Source organism: Fopius arisanus, unplaced genomic scaffold (assembly GCF_000806365.1).
Source record: "Fopius arisanus strain USDA-PBARC FA_bdor unplaced genomic scaffold, ASM80636v1 scaffold00031, whole genome shotgun sequence".
Lineage (NCBI taxonomy): Eukaryota > Metazoa > Arthropoda > Insecta > Hymenoptera > Braconidae > Fopius > Fopius arisanus.
In genome coordinates this window covers 351,904-374,347 of record NW_011887770.1, presented here as the reverse complement: position 1 = coordinate 374,347, position 22,444 = coordinate 351,904, and the positions used below count along the sequence as shown (strand labels likewise).

Here is a 22,444-nt window from a genome sequence, read left to right as displayed (position 1 = left end):
CTCTCTCAGTTAATCGGATTACACTGATGATTGTCTAGGTTCTTCGGGCAGCCTCAGCTCTTCGTGGCATTCAAATTATTTTTAATCCACCAGTCACATCCAGTTCGAAGATTATATAAATGGAAACAAGTGTTTCGCTGATGAAGGACAATCGTGCAGCGGAAATAAAATTTATTTAACCCTCACTTCAACTTGAGAATTCAATAACTTGAATCAAGACTTGACCCGTCACACGTCAGTCAAGTCAACACTTAAAGTCCCACGTCAAGTTCTCCAAAATGAGGGAATGAGTTGTATTTTATTTTTTCGGTGTATCATTGTATAATAGACTCTTTGTCGGCATTTTGGCTGGACATTTAGAGCGGATGTACAATCGATGAATCAATCCAGTTTTGTCGTGACGTTGATGCAAAGGAGGGTGAATTGAGGGGTCGATAGTTGGACCGGACACGAGAGCGACGGAGACGAGTTGCATGCGACTCTCACTCTGTTGTCCACTCTCACCATGTGTGCAGGTGCGGGTGTATTAAAAACTGTGGGTGGCTGCGGTCGCGTACCAATCACCCCCCCCCCCCCCCCCCCCCCTCCCTTGAAACGTTGGAGGCGAAAGGGGAATACCAAAAAGGATAGTATGGGGAAGGCCAAAATATTTTCAACTGGTGTGAGGTAGGCATATACACGAACCTACCGAGTGAACACGCTATGAGACAGGTTTGTTCCGAACATATCCGCGTTGCTGCGCCACTATGCACTCGTCGCTGTTCACCCTTGTTCTCTGTCTCTATCGTGTCCCCCTACCCGTGAAATTTTAATCGTGTCGTCATTGGGGTAGTTTGTTGCGATAACCCGACCAGCAGCGTGTACCCGCGGATTGGGGGTAAAAAAAAAGGAGGGAAAAAAATAGAGGTAAAAAAAATAGTGTCCCGTGCTCGTCCGTCCGATACGATCGATTTGCCAACATAACCTCACTTTTCGTGTTCCCCCCCAGCTCTGGTATTGAAATAAATCCATTAACTGACTCATTCGAAAACGAGACCCGGGTTAATTGGCTGAAGTCTTGGGTATTGATGGATTTAATGACGACACGGATTTTTCAGTAGTACTCAATGAAAATCAAAAAATTTACTTACCATCTGGTGAATTGGTCATTCGATCGACTTTTTGACGAAATATTTTTTGTCCTACCCTCAGGATGGCAGAGATTAGAATGGATTACTTTTGGAGTAGCCGAATCGACGGATTGATCGGCCTCCGCCGCCCGTCGAAAAACGATTGTTTTATCGATTTTTTTAATGCGAACTCGACCAATTTCAGATATTTCAAGATATATTTGGAGAATAAATGTTTTTCCGTGTTGACCGACATGAATAACATTTGGTGTTCGATTGGGTATTGGACAGTGGTTCAGCTTTCGAAAGACATTACGTATCAACCGAGTGGGTAATTGCTTATTCGTACATCCGTAACTCAATCGGAAAATAATGCTTGGGAAAACTGGTTATTGCGGGCTTTTTATCTCCCGATTTTCTACCCCATACCACCGCTATCTTCCAATGTGTGCGGCCACATTCGCTTTGTATTTCCATCAATCACAAATAGCTTCCTAGCCTATTCGTCCAAAAACGAATCAACTTGTGTTGAACTGTTTTCGAATGTATAGACTGATATAAGGATTGTGGGTTGAGGAGATATTTTCCCACCCTATATTGCAATACCGAGGAAATTATTGGATTGGAACGGAGAGCATTGCCAATAGGATCGCTATCATGGCAGGTTATCGTTGCTTATAACGAGATACCTTCCTCCAAACAAAGGATGACTAATGGATGAGAAACGGATCATCAGGTAAAGTTGATGGAACAAATGATATTTATTCGATGGCATTACCTAAACATGATAAAACCTAATTACTCTGCCAAATAAAGATGCTCCATTCTGTGGCTTTTATCTCCAAAGAACATCAAGATGATCATAATTACACTAAATTCATTCATAATATTCGGGATTTTTCTTACACCTTAAGTTATTTACAGATGACAATTAGAGATCATTCTATATGAAGTTGACGATTGAGATATCAGATTACCGATGATCATTCCTGATAGCTTAGCCTTCTCATAATAAATTAAATTAAAGAAGCATTTCTCTGTACATGCCGAATGAAAAAACAATGAAACCCTGGTTAGTCCTCGAAGTCCCCCATATCTGATAAAATTCACCCTCACCAACCAATCATAGATTCTCCAGATGTCTCCACCAAATAATTGATTGCTGATTGATGTCCATTGAAAGGCGAAAGCTCATTTTCGAACATCAATAGGGTCTCCAGACGTGCCTGGGCTTCGGGCTTCTATCCTTTCTCGGTCTAGCAGACTCCCTCTCAACATCAACATCGTCATCCTTTCTCCTCGTCGTCAAATCCTGACCAACATTCTCCTTATCTTGGCCCCTCTTGGTACTGAGATCAACGGTACCTTCCAGCCGTATTTTCACGGCTAAATCGCTTCTACGTGCGGCCTGATCCTCATTCTGACTATCAATGTCATTCAAATTCTCAATACTCGGTCTCAAGCGTTTCTCAGTATCTCTGAAGTCCTCTTTCACACTATCTTCCATGTCACTTCTCACCGGTGAAATACGAGGTGATTCCTGTTCCTGCAATGAGTCCTCGCTTCGGCCTTCGAATATGGGATCCTGATCATTTCTATCGTCGACTTCGATGCTGCCGTCTGGACTCTCGGTGTCCCTCAAGCCGTCCGGATCACCGTCCTCCCTCCGTCTCTCATCCCTGGAACTCACACTTGGACTGCCGCTCGTACTTCTCAACTGCTTGAGATCCTCCAAGCTCGCGTGGTCCGGCCTCTGCAGACGTTGCTGCATGTGAACAGCGAGTTTATGCCACTCTGATTCCACCATGTACTGAGGTGGATGATAGGACAGCGGATTGTACAGCCAAGGGGTTTGAGGCAGCAGTGGCGCAAATATCGATCCAAATAGCGGATGTGCTCGAAGGAAATGAAGACCTGAAAAAATTCAGCCTTTCAGTTCTCTCATTAATCAGGCGGTCTTCTGCAATGGAAGATATTGGATACCTTGCAAGTGATGTCCAGGTGAATTTGAAGTGGTGTTATTTGTCGTCGACTCGGCAGGTGGTGTTGGTACTGTGACTGATGCAGTTGTCAGTAATCCAGGACCAGAATTGGCCGGCGAGTCTGCTTGCCCTGATTCCCGCACAGCAACGCTTATCGGCCCCAAGTCGTTCCTCGCTGATTCTGCATTACGGAACAAAAGAACGTAATGACCATAATTCTGCTTCATTGGAATTGAGTTTCATTCTTACCGCTATTAGAAACTGGCAGTCGAGGTGATCTTTGCTCGATGGCGTGATGGAAGGGGTTGAAGGCAGAGACTGTGCCACCGGCGCCCGGTGGCGGATGTGGCTGCGATAGGTGACCCGGTGGTGGCGGAAGACAGTGAGGGGGTAGAGACCCTCTAGGAAGACCACCCCACCCTTGCCCACCAGCCTGCTCAAGACCGAGATGTGGCAGTCCTGTTATCAACATCAACCATCATCAACACCATTATCTTTTCATTCAAGATTCGGAACCACAAATGAATGCCTCTGATGGCTGTCATGACTATCGGAAAATTCATTGATATTGAAACTGGAATTGACTCTGCAAAAGGAATACGAGAACAATGTGCTGGAAGGGTCAGTGAAGTTGAAAGACAGAAGAGGTGGAAAGTGAAATGATCAATAGGAGATTATATCGTCATCTGTGTGGCCCAGTTGGAGCAAAAGAAGAAAAATGAAAGAGAAAGAAAAAATCCGGAAAAGCTCCTGAAAATCCAGCGAGCGGTGGCTGTTGGCGACTCTGTACCAAAGCGCAGTGTGTGGTGGAATTGATTCCCAAGTGGAGTGGGACAATATGAGAGAACTCCCACCTTCTCACCAGTTTCACGTGTGTCCTCACCAATACTGTCCCTTCCACTGGTATTTCCAGTGATGATGGTAACGAAGGGGTAGCACTGAAGGACAGAAGAATACACGGTAGTGGGAGCTTTTAAGAGTGGGGGTGGATGAAGAGTAGGAAAAGGTGGTATACAGGTGGGGTTAGAAGTTAAAAAGAAGGGGAAGGTTTGATATTTGGGGTGGGGTAGGAAACCGAGTCACTGGCGCGTGGGCGTACCTCGCGGAGATTGCGGCCGGCCGGATTGGCTGGCCGCAAACCCCTGCAACGAGCTTTTGGGAAAGGTGAGTAAGTGGGGAAGTGGTGGGGAAGGGGGGAGGGTGACAGGGGGATGGATGTTGAAAACTCCGTGGGCGAGAGGGATGAGAGGAACAGGGAGAGACGCTCAAATAATTAATAAAAACTCCGCATGAGGGAGCTACCGGCGCCATCGGCCACCAGAGCATCGACGGATAAACGGGTGAAAGAGTGTGAAAGAGAGTGAAAGAGAGTGAAAGAGAATGGAGGAGAATGGAAGAGAATGAAAGAGCAACACCGAGTGCCCATACCCTAGAGGGGGGGCAGTGAATTTTTAAGCTCTCGTTTAAGCTGCGCACGATGGCAGACAGAGGACACCACTATCTCTCGCGTACCACCGCACACTGAAGCCACGAGTGCAGCCGTGATAGTCACATTCACTATTACTGGCAAACCATTTCCGCTGTATTTATGCTGGATTTTAGATTGCGTTATAGCGGAGGAAGGGTTATGAGAGGATTAAGGCATTGCCAGTGAAGAGATGGTGAAGGATGTAGAATTTTACAGGGATTTTTGTTGAAAATTTCATGAATCACGAACAAGTCAAGTCTCACTATCAACTTGACATTTTTCGACAGGCGCATCAAAAATAAAATACAAAATGAAAGTACGATTGACCTCTTCGTTAATCATTATTTAATGAAGTTTAATACGCGCTCGGTAAGGATGGATGAGATGAATGCAGGGTGAAAATGGGGGTGATAATTTCGAAAACAAATGGAGACTAATGAGAGTGGGGCTCTTGGAAAGAGGTTGGAAAAGGGGATTCAAGGAGGCCAAAGTTTAACCCCTTTGAGGGAGTGAGAAATGTTGAGCTTAAATGTTACGGCTTTTGTGGGGTTTCAGTGGAGCTACCCCCCAAGCCATCCCTTTCCCTTATTCCGCGTATCGAAGTCGGGAAGAATGTAGAGTGATGTACGAGCTTGCATTGGATTTTGCTGTGTAAAAGCCCCTCGTATAAGAGACTCTAAGAAATTGACCGGTCGAGGATGAAAGAGACTGATTACAAGATCGGGAAAATGGAAAATATGTCGGTTAATCTTATCGAGGTACTTGAGGTAATAAAGTAATTTGAAATGGTTACGCGTTTTCTTTAGCTATTCAAATCTATGCAAAACGAATGGTCCTCCTATTCCAGGCGTTAACCCCTTGTCGGAGGGGTGAAAACCCTTCTCTAGTATCTACAGACCCCATCCCTTGTTTCTTTCAACCCATCTATTCTTCCTTTTGCCTTGGTCTACTATTCTCCCTTCTATTTTACCAGTTGGTCGTAGTCTTTGGTGTCTTTGCCGAGCGGTACCCTCTCCCCTAGCCTTTTATGCCCAGTCTCATTATCGCGTCTGTACCTTACCCTGGATACCATCCATTCCGCGGATGATAAAAAAAATTCTGGAGAATCAACTTTTTCCTCAGAATATCATCCCAACAGCTGGAGAAACTACCAAAAACAAGTCAATAAAGAAACAACAAAATTAATCACTTGAAGATCTATTACCAATTTTAACAATTTTAATCTATAAATATTTTAATTATTTGAATGAATAAATTACGATAAAAAGGTCGGGCAGTCAGGCAGAATATAGTTGAGAATATAGAGAACGCATATGCTAGCTATTTTGTCGTGTGGAGTTTCTCCTTTAAATATTCTTCGATGAACTTTGATCTGACGTCTCTCGAGTGACATATTGCTGCGACCCTTGCTATTTATTCTCAGCAGATAATCCGGTAACCTATAGGGCTGTAAAGTTCACGAAGTGTCATTAGAGTTGTTCAACAAACTGGACGAGGTCTGGTCAGCCGAGCTGATTAAACCAAGCCATGTACCAGTCCAACGAGAAGTTAGAGGAGCCAAAACAACAAAGGTGACAAGACCCAGTAGAGTGCAAAGAAAAGATCCTCAAAAAAAAAAATCTTACGAATTAATTAACAATGAATTCTCCAGTGAGGATCAACCCCTCTGACATCCAGGCGAGTAAAAATTGCCACGTGAATTTACTGGAAAGCGATCGCAACTTAAAAGGAGGAAACGGTAAAGGGGCCACGACAGTTTTAAACTGAACGCTCCTAACAATCTCCCCCAAATGAGGTAAAGGCCACCTTATTGAAACAGGGGCTGCGATTTTTCCGGTTCCAACCGCCCTTCGGGGGCGGGTTAATTGACACGGGGTGGATTGTGATAAAAAAAAAAGGAAGCCTGACAAAAAGGTGGAGGGAGAGAGGAGTAAGAGGAAGTACGCGGTGTTCTTGTTAACTCGAATCCCAGGGTTCTCGCGATTTTTCATCCCCTTCAACTCCGCGGGAATGAAACTGACGAGATAGAAAAGTGAGCAGGGTTGGTTTTTTTTTTTAAAAAAAAGAAAAAAAAACGGAAACGAGCGCGGGAGGGATGTGCCGCTGGTGATGAGGGTGCTTTCTTGGACAATCTTGAGAATGATCTTCACAGAACTCTGTCTCCTCTCGTCTCTATTTTCTCTCTGAGTTTTTCAGTCATTCCGTCTTAATCACCGACCGGGAAATTCCAATCCTTAAAGTTCCCCAGTCATTCTCGAGTTCATTCTTACGCGATTCAATTTATAGGTGAAACCGTCGGCTCGCGAGAGATCTCGCATTTCCAGAAAGAATCAATTTATTTCAGATTATATTTATTTTGTTTTAAATTATATTATTTTAAAACTCAAGTTCATTTACTATTTCAATTGTCATTTCAATGTTTATAATTTTCTTTTGATTTTTCGTATTATATTTTGTGATTTTTTGGTGAAAGTAATTTTTTCGAGTGTAAGTGCACTTCTCACTGGACCTCATTGTATTCCACCCTCGGCATATTCTCCCCCCCCTCGTAAATCCCCCCACCCACACCCGAAAATACTGGCTTCTCCCCCAACTTGCTGAGGTAGGCCGAACGAAATTTAATAACATCCCCCTAGTTACACCTCAATGGGCACCTTAACAACCCCTAGAGGTCTTCATCCTTCGGGTTCGTTTCATCGAGCATTTGACACCCTCCACTGACGCATTCGCTCCTTATCAAACGCCTCCCCCTCATACCTACTTTTTTTTTCTCAGAGGATATCTAATAAACCACCCCTGGAAAATCCACCCTCGACGTGCCAGCGATACACCTACTGATTTTCACGTGTTCGTCGGTGTATGAACATCCGGGATTCACACTGACCGGACTGACCAGTGGCGCAATCTCTGGACAAAATCCAGAAGACTCCAGTGAAAGGGTTGAATCGGTACGTGGCGGCAAATAATTTGAATGAACGTTTCATTAGACTCGGGGATCTGATGGTAATGCCGCGAGTAAAAATGAAATAGATAATTTACCCTGATCCGAAAAAAAAAAAATAATTTCAATTCCAAACATCATCCTAAACAATTACTTTAATCAATTTCAATAAAGTCAAAAAAATCTGCCCTAAACCATTCAATACCACCCCCTTTCCTCCTCATCCCCCTCTTCCTTCCGCTTTGACCTCGCCCAATTAAAACTTTCCAAGATTCCGAAGATTATGTGAAAAAATTGTTTATCATGTAAACCACTATGACAAGTCATGACAAGTCATGAAAAATCATGCTACCCTCCTCCACCCTCCCGCCTCCATCCCCGAAAGATGATTCAACATTCGTAAAAAAAGAAAAGGGAAGTTCCAACAGAATGGGTTAGTAACAGAGATCGAAGGGTGAATTTCCAACATACCAATCCCATGGGAATGGGACAGCTCCATCAGTAGTCTCGTTGAAAAAGATCGTTGGGGGGGGCGGTGGGGTGGTAGGAGGGTGGTACACAGTTGGTAAAATGCGTGGGAGTTGGTGGAGAGATTGGTGGAGGAGTTGCGGAGGCAGAGGGAACTTCCGTTAAGCTGCTTATCATGCCGAAACAATACACTGTCGGTGCACCAGTATCAGTTTGTCCCCTCTTCAGTCTAAGCCCTCCCTCCCCCTCCCTCTCACCAACCCCTGCACTCCTCCGCGCTCACCCCTGCCCGCCCCCTCGCCACGGGGCAGTTTGGTGGAATTTTAGTCCCCCGTCAAAATTGCGGACTTCGGTACCGATTTGTTCGTCATTCCAATTTTTCCCTTATAAATCCGACAATTGAAAATTCGGGGATCAAGCAGATGATTCGCGAATGGGAATCGAGGATTTTTTACTTGCAGATCGCACACCAAACAGCATTGATTTTAATTGGTTGGGGCAGAAGATGACTTGAAGGACTTGGAGGTTATTCATTTGGATGGGTAGAACAGATGTGGAAAGACTTGAGTCCGACTTGAATCGGGATTGAATCAATTTGAATGAATTTGAATAAAGTCGAGGAGGGGGGGGGGGGGGGGTAAATCAAGGACAATGCGACTTGAATCAATCAGAAGATTTGACTCAAGGTGAAAGGTGGAGTTGAAGCGGGTCAAAAAATCGACAGCTCGACATTTGGTTGAGTCAGACAGACTGTGACACCTGATTCGAATTGACTCGAGTTGTTTGGACGTGCGATCTTGCGATATGCTTTGGTTAATCAGTATTTTCCCCCAGGAGCAGCAGGAAAACTCGATTCTGTCACCCAATTTTGACACTCCACCTTGCAAAGGTGATGGCGTTGAATCATCAGACGACAGAGAGGCAAGTGGTGCTGAGGAGGGACAGGGATGTGGTGTCAAAGGACGGAGTGTTTCAATTGAGGAGTACGGGGGTGAGTCTAATCTGAGTGCAAGAGGGTGGTTAAGGCAGTAAACTTCGTTACACTATCGACGTGAGGGTAGCTGAAGTCTCCACCGAAAAGGACATGTATTTTGGGAATGATGAAGAGGGTGAACTTCTTGGTGATGAAAATTGGTATTTTCCTGTGGAGTAGGAGAGCTTACCGGACAGCTTGAATCCCAACGGGTCCTGAGGGTGTCCGAAGGGAAATGGCCGTGGTCCATAGTGGTAGGGATGAAAGGCCTGCTGTCCTGAAAACGTGAGCTGGTTTCTTTAGGCGGTCGTAAACAATTTCAGAAATTTCTACAGTCCTATCAAAAATTCCTGGTCATTTCTCACACGTTCATTTCAACCAGTCCTGACATCACGCAGTCGTTCAAGGACAATTCAAGTCTTGACTCGAAGCTTTAAAAGTCCGAACTTGAGACTCAACTCAACTCAACTCAACTCAACTCGACGCTTCCAGAAGATTGAAGGAAGGACTTGGAAGAGGACTCAGAATGAGTCAGACAATCTCAAGTTGAACATTAAAGTCTTCAAAGTTTTCAAAGACTTTAAAGACTTTAGAGTCTTCAAGGTCTTTAAATTTGTACTTGACAAGTTTGAAATTATGACTTCTCAAAGATTTAACTTGCAGCCCCAAGCCAAAACTTTCAGAAGATTCTCATCAAGACATTTTAAAGTCTCAAGTTTGAAGTTAAAGTCTCAGCTCTACTTACTCGTCTTCGACCTGGGCTCTCTGGGTCCGTCAACAGTCACTTTGATTGCTTTAGATAATGTAGCGACTTGCGGCGGTTGAGTCTGCAGCATAATCGTCAGAGTGAAGCTTTTACCTGAGAACAATAACATCGACTGATCAACCCTCAATCTACTCCAACGATCCAACAAATCACGCGAATCCACTCCTTCATCACCACTTTGTCAATCCAATTAACGATCGCAACGAATCATAAAAAAATGGCTCGTTTCCGCGCTGGCATCAACTTGATATTCAGAGAGGGGAAAAAAAAATGGAAAACGCTTTTCCTACCCCAGTGGGACGATAGCTCAACCGCGAAAACGAATGAAAAACCATAAAGGTGCGGGTAGAGCTTTGGTTTCTACGGTTTTTTCACGCTTTCATTATTCAAATCCAATTCTGTCGGGGCATCGTGTTATTTTTTATCCAACCATTCTCCCGTCCCACCCCATTTCACACATTTTTTTTTTTTTTTTCATGTTTTTACTACTTTCGCACGATCCGGAGGCGTCATAGTCATGCGAAACATCAGACTAGGCAAATGTTATGTTTTATAAACAGTTCGTTACACTTGAACGCTATTTTCAGTCTGACGGCTTTTATTTACGTTTTTCCGCTTGTTGTACTTTTTGGACTGGCTCTGATGGATACTTTCTTCTCGTCGGATGAATTTTGGAGATGATGAGGGGGAATTCGCATAATGGCCAATGTCGCGTGGGATCGATGGGCGCAAAACACAAATGTGCCGGAAGTAAGGGGTGAAAACTGAATGGCGCCGCTGCGGCGATGTTTACCCCAACTATTTAAATAACTTTACATTTTTTTTTTATTCGTTCGCCAATCGGGAGAAAATATTCCGGTACATGCGTGTGTTTTATTGATCGAATTAATTCGATGGGAATTTTTCTTTTTAATTCCATGTTGTTTTTTTCGATAGCTCTCGATTAAAATTGGCGATCGGTGGAATTGTGAGGGAAATCTGGAGGTGGAACTTCTGCAACGTGTGAACCATCAAGATAAATGCCGAACCGTCGGCCCTTTTACACCATTGAAATTCATAACGCACTCGTGCTCGTGTTATTGTTGCATGTTTTTATTTTATGACCAGAGGCTCTTTCGTGGAACGTGGGGGGCGGCTGTTTCCGGGCTTTTTTATGGTGAACCACGACATTTAAGTTGCAGAGCATACGTCGCCTGTCTGCAGTTTTAAGAGAGGGAAATTTATTTCTACTGTACTTTCAAGAATGCTCGGTGCTTGGAAAATCGATGCACTTCTTGACCATTTTTTTTCATAAATAAAAAAGGTATAGCTTGAAAACAAAACAACTTTTGTTAATTATAATTATAATATATAATACAATTTATTTAATAATATAACAATATAATTCCCTAAACAATTTTTTGAAAATAATTATAATATATGTATATGCTGCATGAGAATTATTGAATATATTGTTATAAATTTTATTTATGAGAGATAATATAATTTTTTCCATGTGCTATTAAAATAAAATAAATTGCGGAATTGTAAACTAAATTCGTGAAGAAGTTTTAGATTCCTTTAGCTGGATTTTCGTGATGAGAAAAATGAGGAAAAATCGGCTGAGCTGGGAATCAAAAACTAAATGAAAAAGAAAGGATTTATTCAAGATACGTAAATCCGATGTCAACATGAGCGTCCCATTACGACCGCACGCGTTATCTCAGTCTGGCATTTCAGTGTTTCTTTCCCATCGTGCATTCGTTTATTTTCCTCCCCCTCCTTCTTCCAATTAAAAATTAAAAAATCCACCCTCCCAAGTGGCCGTGAGAGTGCTAAGGGATGGTAGAGAGAGGAACGAGGGAAGTGCCATTGTTTTTCCCCGGATCACTGAATCCACCCTGAGTTTTTCTACCGATTAAACATTATTTTTAGCCCTCCACCTTCTCCCGTGATCAAGTTCGGAATATTGTCCATCTCCTGTACTTTCGTCTGTTCTTTTTTTCAACATATGTTAATATCACTGTTTTTTTTTTCCAGTATTTTTCTTTTTTTTTTTTATCGCGTTTTCAGTCTTCTGAAGTCTCTCGCATATTAGAACGTCTCGTTTTCTGGCTCCGCGCACATCCGTGAATCCGCTCAGATTTTAATCACCCTTCATGCCCATTCGTCGTCATTTATTTGAAAAACTTTTACGGACACGTGAACGACAGTTGCGATTATCCATTAACGAAAGCCGGACATATCGGACCGTCTGACTTCATACCTTCCGTTTCTACTTGTTCACAACTTCCCGGACTGCCCACTATTTTTGGTTTTATTCATATTTATCACGTCTCCCTGTATCTTTCAATCTTAATAATTCAATCATCTCAATCTCTAATATAGTAAAATGATTAACCAATTATATAATTATCTAATTATCTAATTATTAAAGAGACAATCTAATTTGCGGTTGCGAAATGATAAATACTCGGATAAGTTCGACTTATCGAAATCAATTTTTAGCCAATGTAAATATAATACATAGTTAATAATATAATAATTATTATCAGATGGATATAGATATATAATATATAATATAATTATCATGAGATTAATCGTTATTTAATGGGGATAATTGATCCGTAATAAAATTCAGGCGAATTCTCCGCACGCGATGTGTCCTCAAATAAGGCCTCTGCAAACTCGTTGAGTTCGCACACGTCAGTAGTCAAAATGTCAGAATTATAAAACAGGACAAACATTGGAAGGAGCGATCCCGACGATTCCCTCCGTCGGCTTGACGATATGTGTGCGCGTTTTCGCAAACAGGGGAATTTTTAACAGGTGATTCTTATGTAAACGCCTCAATGTTTTGATATCATGTACACAGAGAGAAAAAAAAAGAACTGACATCGAAGAAGATTTATATGATGACTTCAAATCTTAATTAATACTCCTTCGTTTATAATTATTTTAATGATAATGATAATTCAGAGAAATTTAATATTTTTCATTTTTTAATTCAATCGTAAATTTCCCAGAAAAAATATATATATAAATATATAAATATATAAATATAAATTGGGTATATTAACGATATAATTCCAGTAAATAAACTATACCACAATTATAATTCTTGGATTATATCCATTTTTCTGGTAATCTCATAAAAATTCAAAATATAAACACAACTATTGAAGACAATCTAATATAAATTTCCAATCGTTTCCCTGGTACGACGTAAATAAAAAAATAAATACCAAGCTCAGATGAATATCATCTGGCAACAACGTGTGATGCAGATGCTGTACGTCTAGTTAAGGGACGAAATAAGGCGAGGAATGGGGATCGTTTGGAGATGGTTCTTCCAGGGAGTTACACATAATGCCTCATAAACACCAACCCCTAAAATGCCTGACATCGTTCACGAGTTATACGGATAGTTGGATGGCATCACCCCCATGGCAGTAAACTGTGGCCTTGGAAAGATGCTCCTACCATCTTGCTTAGATTTTTATTGTACCGTGGAGAAGCTTCTGAATGCACGGCATTCCTCACTCCCGACCTATCGACCTAATTAAATATCGTGATAATATTAATTATTAATCAGCGGATTAGTCACGCCGCGCGGGACAAGTACCCCAAAGATATATCTCATATATTCTACTTGTATATCAAATATTTAAATTACGAGAACGAACGCGCCACCGCGCGCTGTAATTATAAAAATCGCGATTAAAAATTGTTAATCTAAATGAGTTCCAAATTCAAATTAGCCGCCTCAGATGACTGAACCAATGAGGAGTAAGCGTGACAGAGTTTCGAGATATCGATAGTCTCGATGTTTGCCCTTTTTATAATAGGATTATAATAGGATAGGATATGAGCGTTAGACATATATCTTGAATATATATATAAAATATATAAAATATATTCATATATCTGGATATTATTCAGATAAATCTGAAAATATAATTTTTACGCATGCAGGGGGTTGAGACGTCCCGGGAAATGCGGAAAATTTTCACCCCCTGTAAGTCCAACAGATAAAAGATAACCAACAAGAGAGTTCTCTGTAACATTATCATCCTCGTCAGATTTTCCCTGTCTCCGAGCTCTCAGCATCCTCGACGGCGGATTAGCGTCAACCCCCCGGTGCTAGGAGTCACAGTTCCCACCCCCTCAAGTTTTCCAGTTGAAAAAAAAATCTGATGCGCCTCAACCCTGACCCCCTGTACGCATAAAAATCCCGTGCACATCGCATAAATACCGGAGTTACCTGTGTTTTATCGTGGGCTCTGGAAAAAAAAATAATAAAAGCCTGAGGAAAGGAGCGCCATGAAATACGGGGGTTAAAAATACGGAGCAAGGGGATGAGAGTGCATTTGAATTCGAAGGAAAAAAGTCGCTATCCAGATGTATCGACAGTTAGATCCTGAACTATGAGAGTCCACCCCTCTTAATACTCGGATGGTATCGAATCCTCACGGAGGAAGGGTTGAATATCTTTCATTGTATTTCGGAGTAGATCAATCATTCTGGTTATTAACGATGGATTTATTAGTTTACAAAGAGTATTCCTGAAAATTACGACTGGACTCTGCCCTTTCATCTCCCTTTTTCCATCTCTTCCACTAATTTTTCCATTTTTTTTACGTGTGCCCATAATAATTATATGGGCATATGTAAAAAAATTTATTGGATAAATAAAATTTATTGAACAACTAAAATCTACAACAATATATCAAAATTTTTGGAGAATTGTTGTCTGACAAATAATTGATTACAATTTATTTTATAAAAAAAATTGAATTACCATTTGTTTAAATGGAAATTAATTAATTCTTTGCATCGAGTGATTGGAATTTGAAATCAGAATAATCATCAAGACAAATGGCGCGACAAATTCTGAACTCAGAATTCAGAGCACCTCAGCGCTATCCGTTAATTTAGTGAATCCCAACAATTTCCATTTTCCGTTGGGTTTTCGTGGTCAACACCGCAGCCCCCGGATGGCTTTATAAACCGTGAAGCACCTGTGCACCCCATGAGAATGGCCCTCGGTTACAACGTAAACATTATAAATCGAGATTTACCCCGTGGATGTACCCGAAACTATTTTCAGTGTTTCTCTGACGAAAAAAATTTCCCATATAATTTTTCATATCGCCATCATCCCCCATTTTGTTCATAACCGAAAGATTATTCCACTCGTTTCCACAGGGACTGAGAGATGGGGGTGGATTTTTTTTTTAAGGCCAATTTTTGCTCGTGCCCCCCAGGTGAAGATGGGGCCCGTTGGGGGGATTTCCTGGTGCATTTACCCACGGGTGGTAGTTGGGGCTCGCCGTAATACAGTAATGAGGGCTTACTGCCATGGAAACCAAAGCCGCTTACAGCCAACCACTCGCTTTTGCCCCCTCTTGATATCCACCCCCTCCACCCCCTCCACCCCCTCGTCAACTGGAAATGTGCTCCTCATCCGCGATTTACTGGGGAACAAAAAAATCTTCACCTAGAGTTTTCTGATTTTTCCAAAGAATTTCACTGAGAGAAAATATCTTTCACGACTGATGTATTCAATATTTAAAATCGATTAGATAAATCAAGTTGTCAAGTCCAATTGACAACTGTCAATTATCAAGATTCTTCCAAAATTCTCCGGACGACTGAAATAATTTTACAACACAATAATTTATCAGATTAAATCTACATTAACCGATTAATTAAATATTTTTTAAGTTTCAAATTAAATGGTACGGATTATATTCTAAATATTTTTGAATGGAAATGAAAAAATAATAGGAAAATGTAGACAAATGAATGTTTACGTATTGTTGATGAAAAAAAATTTAGCCGTTTGACAGTCGCGGATGAAATGGATAAAAAAAAGTCAATATTAACCGCGTGGAAGGGGAAAAAATTCACAACCCATCAGAGAAGAACGAGTGAATATCCACGAGTCCGCAATTTCCTTTTCCAATTTGCCATAAACAAGTCGAACGCCCCCTCGTTAAACGCGTACGTCCGTGACTCCTTGAAACTTGCGTTCCTCCACTCCTTTTTCCCTCTCCTATTTTCCGATTGCGAGAGTTCCTTGGAATGTCTCCAGAACGCAGAACCCGGGGAGGGATCCGCTTTTCGTTACTCATCTTGCCAGTGGTATTTGTGTTTGTCAGTCCGGGGGATCTCGAGTTTGCTCGTTCAGTGGGAATTAAAAGAATTAAAGAACGTCTCGTTACCCTGTCTCCTCCCCGGTCCTGAGACACGGAAAACTTGATAAAAACCAACGGAACCCTTCGAAAATCGGTAATGATAGCAATTACTCTTTAGTATTAACCGCGAAAAAAAAATTCACTCCCAGCAAATCAGCTCTTACAAATTATTTCCTTCAATCCCAAAAATATACAAATTTTCATCCCCTTTTATATTATAATAAATAATCTCTTGAATTTGACAATTGTCTTTTAATTACCAGAAATCCAGAACAATTTGATGTTTTAAAATAAAAAACTGTCAATTTTAAATAAATAAATTCAATAAAACTTTGAGCTTGGAGAAGTGTGTTTATGTCGAGACCAGTTTTCAGCGAATATCTCGGAATTGAAGGGAGATACCGATATTTTCATTGATACCTTTTTTATAGCTCTCAGATTTTTCAATAAAAAATGTTTTGACAAAAAATTCGATTTATTTCTTCAATCCCGAGAAATCGGCGAAAGAGGGGTCTCGACAGAACATAACTACGCCAGTTTACCACTTCGCGATGAAATAGCTAAAATCTTTGAAGTAAACGGCAAAAATGGAAGTAAAGATTTATGAGAGATTGAAACAAACCTCTCAGACCTCTGAATAATTGACATAATCGAGAAGAATTAAAAATCCCCGGTGTCCGCTGGCATCTGAATGCCAAAAGACGCCGAATCGCACGATAAATGGAGGCAAAAAAAAGGTGAAGTCTTTGAATAAAAAATGAGGACGAAATAAGGACCTCTCGAATCCTTAATTCAGGGAGAGACGGAGTGGTCCTGTCCCAGTGATAAAAGAGACCTAACGCTAATGTACACAATTTCGGAAAGTTGAATGATTTAGGGATTGAATCAACAGTCCCGGGTCCTTTTACGAAAAAAAACGTAGATGTCAAAGTACTTTGCACATTTAAAATTCTTTATCGTGAACTTCACCACTCACCTCTTCCACTTCTACCGACGAACCTCAAATCGTTGAACTTGGCGACTTGGTTCTTCATCAGGGCCGTTGAGTTGCGCAATTCTGCGCAGCAATTTTCGTCGTTTCCTGCACGAATTGTCACCAGGGTGCCATCACCGACTTCCCCGAGGGCAACTACCTTGAACGCCACTGGAAGAGTCTTGTTCGATCTCCAGTGGTTAGGAAGAACTGTGCAGACGACGTGGGGACAGCCTACGACAGACCAAAAACAGATATCACTATTCACTGCTGCTATTTTATTAAATTTCCCAAAATTTTCCCAATTTTTCTTTCTGTCAACGATTGAATTGCATTTAATACTCAATTTTCAAACCGAAAATTACTCAGATATTTGAAAAATTAACAGATTCAAAATTCCACTTAAAATCATCCAATTGTCTCGCACTTTCACCAAAATTATCAATCATTTTCATCGACAGCACAACAAATTTTCCCAAATAATTTTTCTCGCTGTGATCTGGTAGATTATACTCCCATATTCTTTCATCCAAAATTATTTAAACTATCTGATTGTGATAAATTTAGCTGGAATCATTGGGATGAGATTTGTGCACTAAATCTAAAATAGATATCTCACCAGTTCGAATGAGCTCTCCAGGATGTTCAGCGAGAAGTCCATCGAGTGTTCTCTCAGCGAGGAGATCAGCAGTGAGTGCATAATCATTTCCCTGATTTCCACTGGCATTTCCCTGAGCATTAGCCTCATCAGAGATATGCATTCTCCTCCTACTAGAAGAAACCCTAGCCTTCCTGAGCCTCGAGGTAAAAATATGTCCAGCAGGATTGATGCCAGTTAACGACTGATTGCGAGGTATCCTGGATTCCTGATAATCAATTCCATGAGGCCGTTCCTCAGGACGAACATCTCTCAAAGGATTCGTCATGAGCTCAAGATCATTGACAGCCCCTCGAAATAAATCTCCAACCGCCGTCCAAGAGTCACCGAGAATTCACCAAATATCCGTAGCCTCTTCCCCAAGAAAAAGAATAAAATCCAACAATTGAATTTGTTTCCCAGATTCTTTCCCCGACTTCTATTACCCCCACACTCCCACTCCACATCCAGACCCAAATACGTTCTTCCCTTTGATCCTTATTTCATTATCCCGACAAGGACAGCCCCCAGATCTGTTTGCAAATTCTTATTTCCCCTCGTCACCGCTCGTATTTTTCTCCGTTTTCCAAGTGAATTGCCATCGAATCCTGTGAACCTTCTCCATCCACTTCACCCTTCCTCCAAGTCAATGATATCACAGACAATAAATAAATACTTCACGTGGACTAATCACTAGTACTCATCATAATCACCACAAGATAATCACAAGTACTGTCAGCTATCATCACTGATCACTGATTGAAAATCGCTGTGAGAATTGTTTGAACAAGCGTCAACCAGTGGAGATATTCTTGATGAATGATGATGTTTCTCAGGACAACTGGGATGATCTCAACTGATAGTCAGGATGTTAAACTGGAAAACGCGGTCTCGTTTGGGCGGTGGAAAGGTGGTGGTGGCTTCTGCGGTGGAGCCGCGCGGTGTGGTTGCGGTGTATTTTTGAGGCCACACCACCACCGTCCCTCCCACCAAACCATTTTCACATCCCAACAGTCAGAGTGAGATACCACCATGTATTTTTGTACTGCTCTGATACCCAGTAACCGGCGCACGACTCAGCTGTACGTCAGGGGGGAGAATGGGTTTTTCCCAAGCGGTGGGGAAAAAGTATCACTGTCTTTCTTCAACGCACTCAACAATCCCCTTTATTTTCATCCCCCTCCCTCCAATTCCACCAGTATCGCACCACGTTGCCCTCACCACTTCCTCTTTCGTTCCCTCAACGGGGTGCAGCCCTCTGCCTCGACTTGACTACCGATTAACGTTCAATCTGTCCCTCTATCATTTCACCATCGGCCACCATCCCACGAATTCACGGCTTCTTCATCCTCGATCACTTCTTTCCACCTCCACATCTCACCCATCTCGATCTCGATAATGAGACTCGTTATTTATCACTGAAAAAAATTATTATTACGCTTATTACTCCTTTCAGGAACGCCTTTTTACGGATTAAGTGTATTATCACACTGGTAGTTTTGGGATGAATAATGGAATATTTTGGGGATTCATTTTTGGGGGTGGCAAATGGGAATGAGTGGCTGACGGCCTTGGGCGATTGCTGAACAAAATTCGATCGGTCATTTTGGAATTTTCAGAGAATTACACGAATCTTTTTAATTGATTCAACTGGCGAAAATCTGGAGTTCGGGAAGTAATTGTTGGATTGTTAGATATAATTGTAATGTTTAAATCGTGGAAATATATTTTTTCTCGATATATAGCAGATTCACTCGCCAGTTTCCTCGATTTTCCGGACTTCCATCGATTTTTGCGGGTATTAATCATCGATTATCGCGAGAACGATCGATTTCAGGCAGAATCGTCAAAGGACTTTTTAACAGGTCATTAAATTTCCAAGAAAAAAGATTATCTACTATTTCCTCCTAAACTCAATATTCCTCGAGATAAACCGACATTGAGAAAAATTCAAAAATTCGAATTACCGCTAAAAATCAAAGTTTCCACCGCCCCTCCCCAAAAAATGAATTTCCAAAAGCAAAATCCCCCGAAAACAATAAAGTATTATTCTTCCATTCCCGTAATTGCATTCCACATGAATAAACATTCGAATAATAAAATAGACACGTTTTTCCCGTAAAACGTAAACAAAAAAAAATGAATATGGAATTTTCTCCACAAAACTCGTACGAATTGTCAAAATATTTTTAAACGATCGGGAGAATTTTTGGATAATTTTGGACGAACGTCTCGCGGACAGGAACGAAACGACACTGGCGCGATGTAAGAAGGGAAAACAAAGACCAGAGAAAAGGGGGAATCCCCATCAGCTGGCCCCAGGGGGTGAGAACAGGGGTAGGAGTTTTGTAGGGGTTGAAAACAGTGAAGAAACGGAGTGATTGCCAAATGAATGAGGGGGTGAGAATATCGGTGAATAACTGAAAAAAATAAATGGAGTAGTTGAATATTTTTTATTGCTACCAATAAAAACTATTGATCAAGATGAGTGACAAAATTCAGTGATATCTTCCGCGCTAGGGGCAACTATCGATCACGGGGATATCTGGTGCCGACGAGCTGCCAAATACGAGTGAACCCCTTTATAATCCTAAGCCCCTATGGCTAACAATGAGGGGCCACTGCCACCCCCAATTCACCCCCTACCATTCAACCCCTCATTTTTCCATTGCGTTTCGTCATGCATCAGCTGTACATCAGCGCACAGTAATTCTCTTTATTTTCCTCCTATTTTCACCGATCCCATTTGAATGAATCATTTTTTTCCAAAATTGCCACTCAAATTATTCATCCCATACGAATCAATCCATTTTTTCATTTTTCCATTTTTTTTTTCTAAATTCTGGGTAAATTATATTTATTAATTAGAGAATTGAAAAACTAGTTGATTTGTTTATTGGATATTTCAGATACTTGAGAAAAGTATTGATTAATTCAAATTGACGCGTGTTGGATGGAATTTGTTGTTCATTTATAAAATGCGCGATTCATGAGAATTTTGACACTTGTAGGAATAATTAATGTAATATCTCCGACGTAAAATCACTGGATCGTCCAAATGACGATGAAAACAAATCCCTCTGTACATTTCATTGAAGCTGCATTCACCAGAGATTAAATTGTTCTCGATATTTTTGACAGAATTTGCCACCCGAAAAAAAAAAGACCAACTGAAATGTCAAGTTGATTACCCAAGTGGATCTGAATGTGCAATAATAATCGCTGTACTTTTACATTGAAAAATTAATTGGACCAATTATCGATGGTCCAACAATTACCTGTTGGTGAACCAATTAGGATAGCTGGATACTGGGGGAGACGCCATACGGTCTATCCACTGAACACGAAACACGACAGATAGTCCACGATGATCAGCAATGATTGGCACCATTTGTGTTTACAAACCGCAGAGGGACCGAAGGAGCTGTCAAAAAAATCTCATTAATGCCCCAAAAAATGGTGACTAAAAAAGGGAAAAAAAGAAAGAAAAAAAAAACTGCCACAACCTTGAGAATTCCGGGCGAACGTACACCAATGACCAGAGAGCACTCGAGAGGACCTCCAGCCCCCAGCGACTCTTTCTCCTTCAAGCCGAAAAAAAAAAGTAGAAAAAAAAGATGGCGACAACTCGAATGAGACCGTGAATTCTGGTGAAGGCAGAAGCCAAGTTTACCGGAGTATTTTCCCTGAAAAAGGTGTCTCCGAGCCCGACGTCTTGGGGGGCTACCGACGGAGATGGCAATGGCCTCAGGAGCAAGAAGAAAAGCATAAACGAAATCTAGTGAAAACAGAACGAAGAGGACAGACTCGGATTAAAGGTGAGGGGAAATAGAAGGGGGTGAACAGGGGGTGGTTAGAGGGTGAACGGGTGGTGGACGGGGGGTATCAGATGAGGTAGAGGACAACGGGGGGCGGTAACCCGGGGGCGGATCGTCACTTTTTACGTTTAAAGCGCATGCGTTAACTTTTATAACCCCACCACGTGCACCACCTTAGGTTGGGTGTTCTTAAAGGCTTCTTAGGGTGAGTTTTGTCCCTTGGTACGTGTCAACCCAAGTCCCACCACTAAAAGTGGAGGAGAAGGTGGAATGAGGGATGGCTTTCTTACCTATCGGTGAGAGAGACCGTGGGAGGACAGATACCGTGAAAAAGGGATTCAATGAGATGAATCTGCATCTTCTATTGAATTTCACATGCATCACTATGTGGATCACATAATTGCATTTTTCTTTGAGAAGAATCTCCGGTGGAATTGACGACGGGGAATGTTATGGGCCAGTGGATGGGGATTTCAAGGACGAAGTGAGTTGAGTCAAGTTGGGGGATGTTGGGGGATGTCGGATGATGGGGATGGTACTTTTGGGGCCATTGAGTCATTCCCAGTCATTTCGGATTTTTTAAGATCGAATCGCGGAATTTAATGCAGTTTTAGTGGACTTGAATCAGGGCCAGTCAAATAAGTTCTTGAGACTTCATTCAAGTCTAGTCGTTTAGACTAAATATAGATTTCGAATTGGTTAATCACTTGAATTATTTTCATTTAAGATTAAATAAAAATTAATTGGGGAGTCATAGACGAAAGACTTGAGTCAAGTTGAAGTCGAGTCGTTTATTATGAAATGGATCGAGTCATTTCAAGTCGACAGGACTACTTTAATGATGTCTCGAACTTGATTCAAGTTGAAATAATCAGGTCTTGAGTCGATTTGGATCTCCCTGAAACCGCGTTGATCATGTTTAAATGATTTTTTTTTTCCTAAATAGCAGAACGAATTAAAAAATTTCGGGCAATTCTTTCCACCGATCTTATATCACTCTTCACCCTAATAAGATTGCCAATAGAGTGAAACCAAAGGAGTATACGTCGAGGAGTTTCTGGTCTAAAGATACTGCTAAATCAGATTAAGCCCGACAGCAGAAGGGCCGGGAAAGTCTTTGTTGTCATCGT

The 22,444-nt window shown here is 41.5% G+C and overlaps 1 protein-coding gene across 1 annotated transcript; it reads right to left on the bottom strand.

Moving 5' to 3' along the window:
• Positions 1–1,947: 1,947 nt before the first annotated feature.
• Positions 1,948–18,494, bottom strand: LOC105265629 (runt-related transcription factor 3-like). The gene is made up of 7 exons (XM_011303206.1): positions 17,479–18,494; positions 16,863–17,093; positions 9,687–9,800; positions 9,132–9,218; positions 3,341–3,550; positions 3,093–3,272; positions 1,948–3,023 (listed from the first exon to the last, which is right to left on the bottom strand). The coding sequence occupies exons 1-7, from the start codon at positions 17,783–17,785 to the stop codon at positions 2,314–2,316; spliced, it is 1,839 nt and encodes a 612-aa protein (XP_011301508.1). The 5' UTR covers positions 17,786–18,494; the 3' UTR covers positions 1,948–2,313.
• Between the last annotated feature and the right edge of the window lie 3,950 nt (positions 18,495–22,444).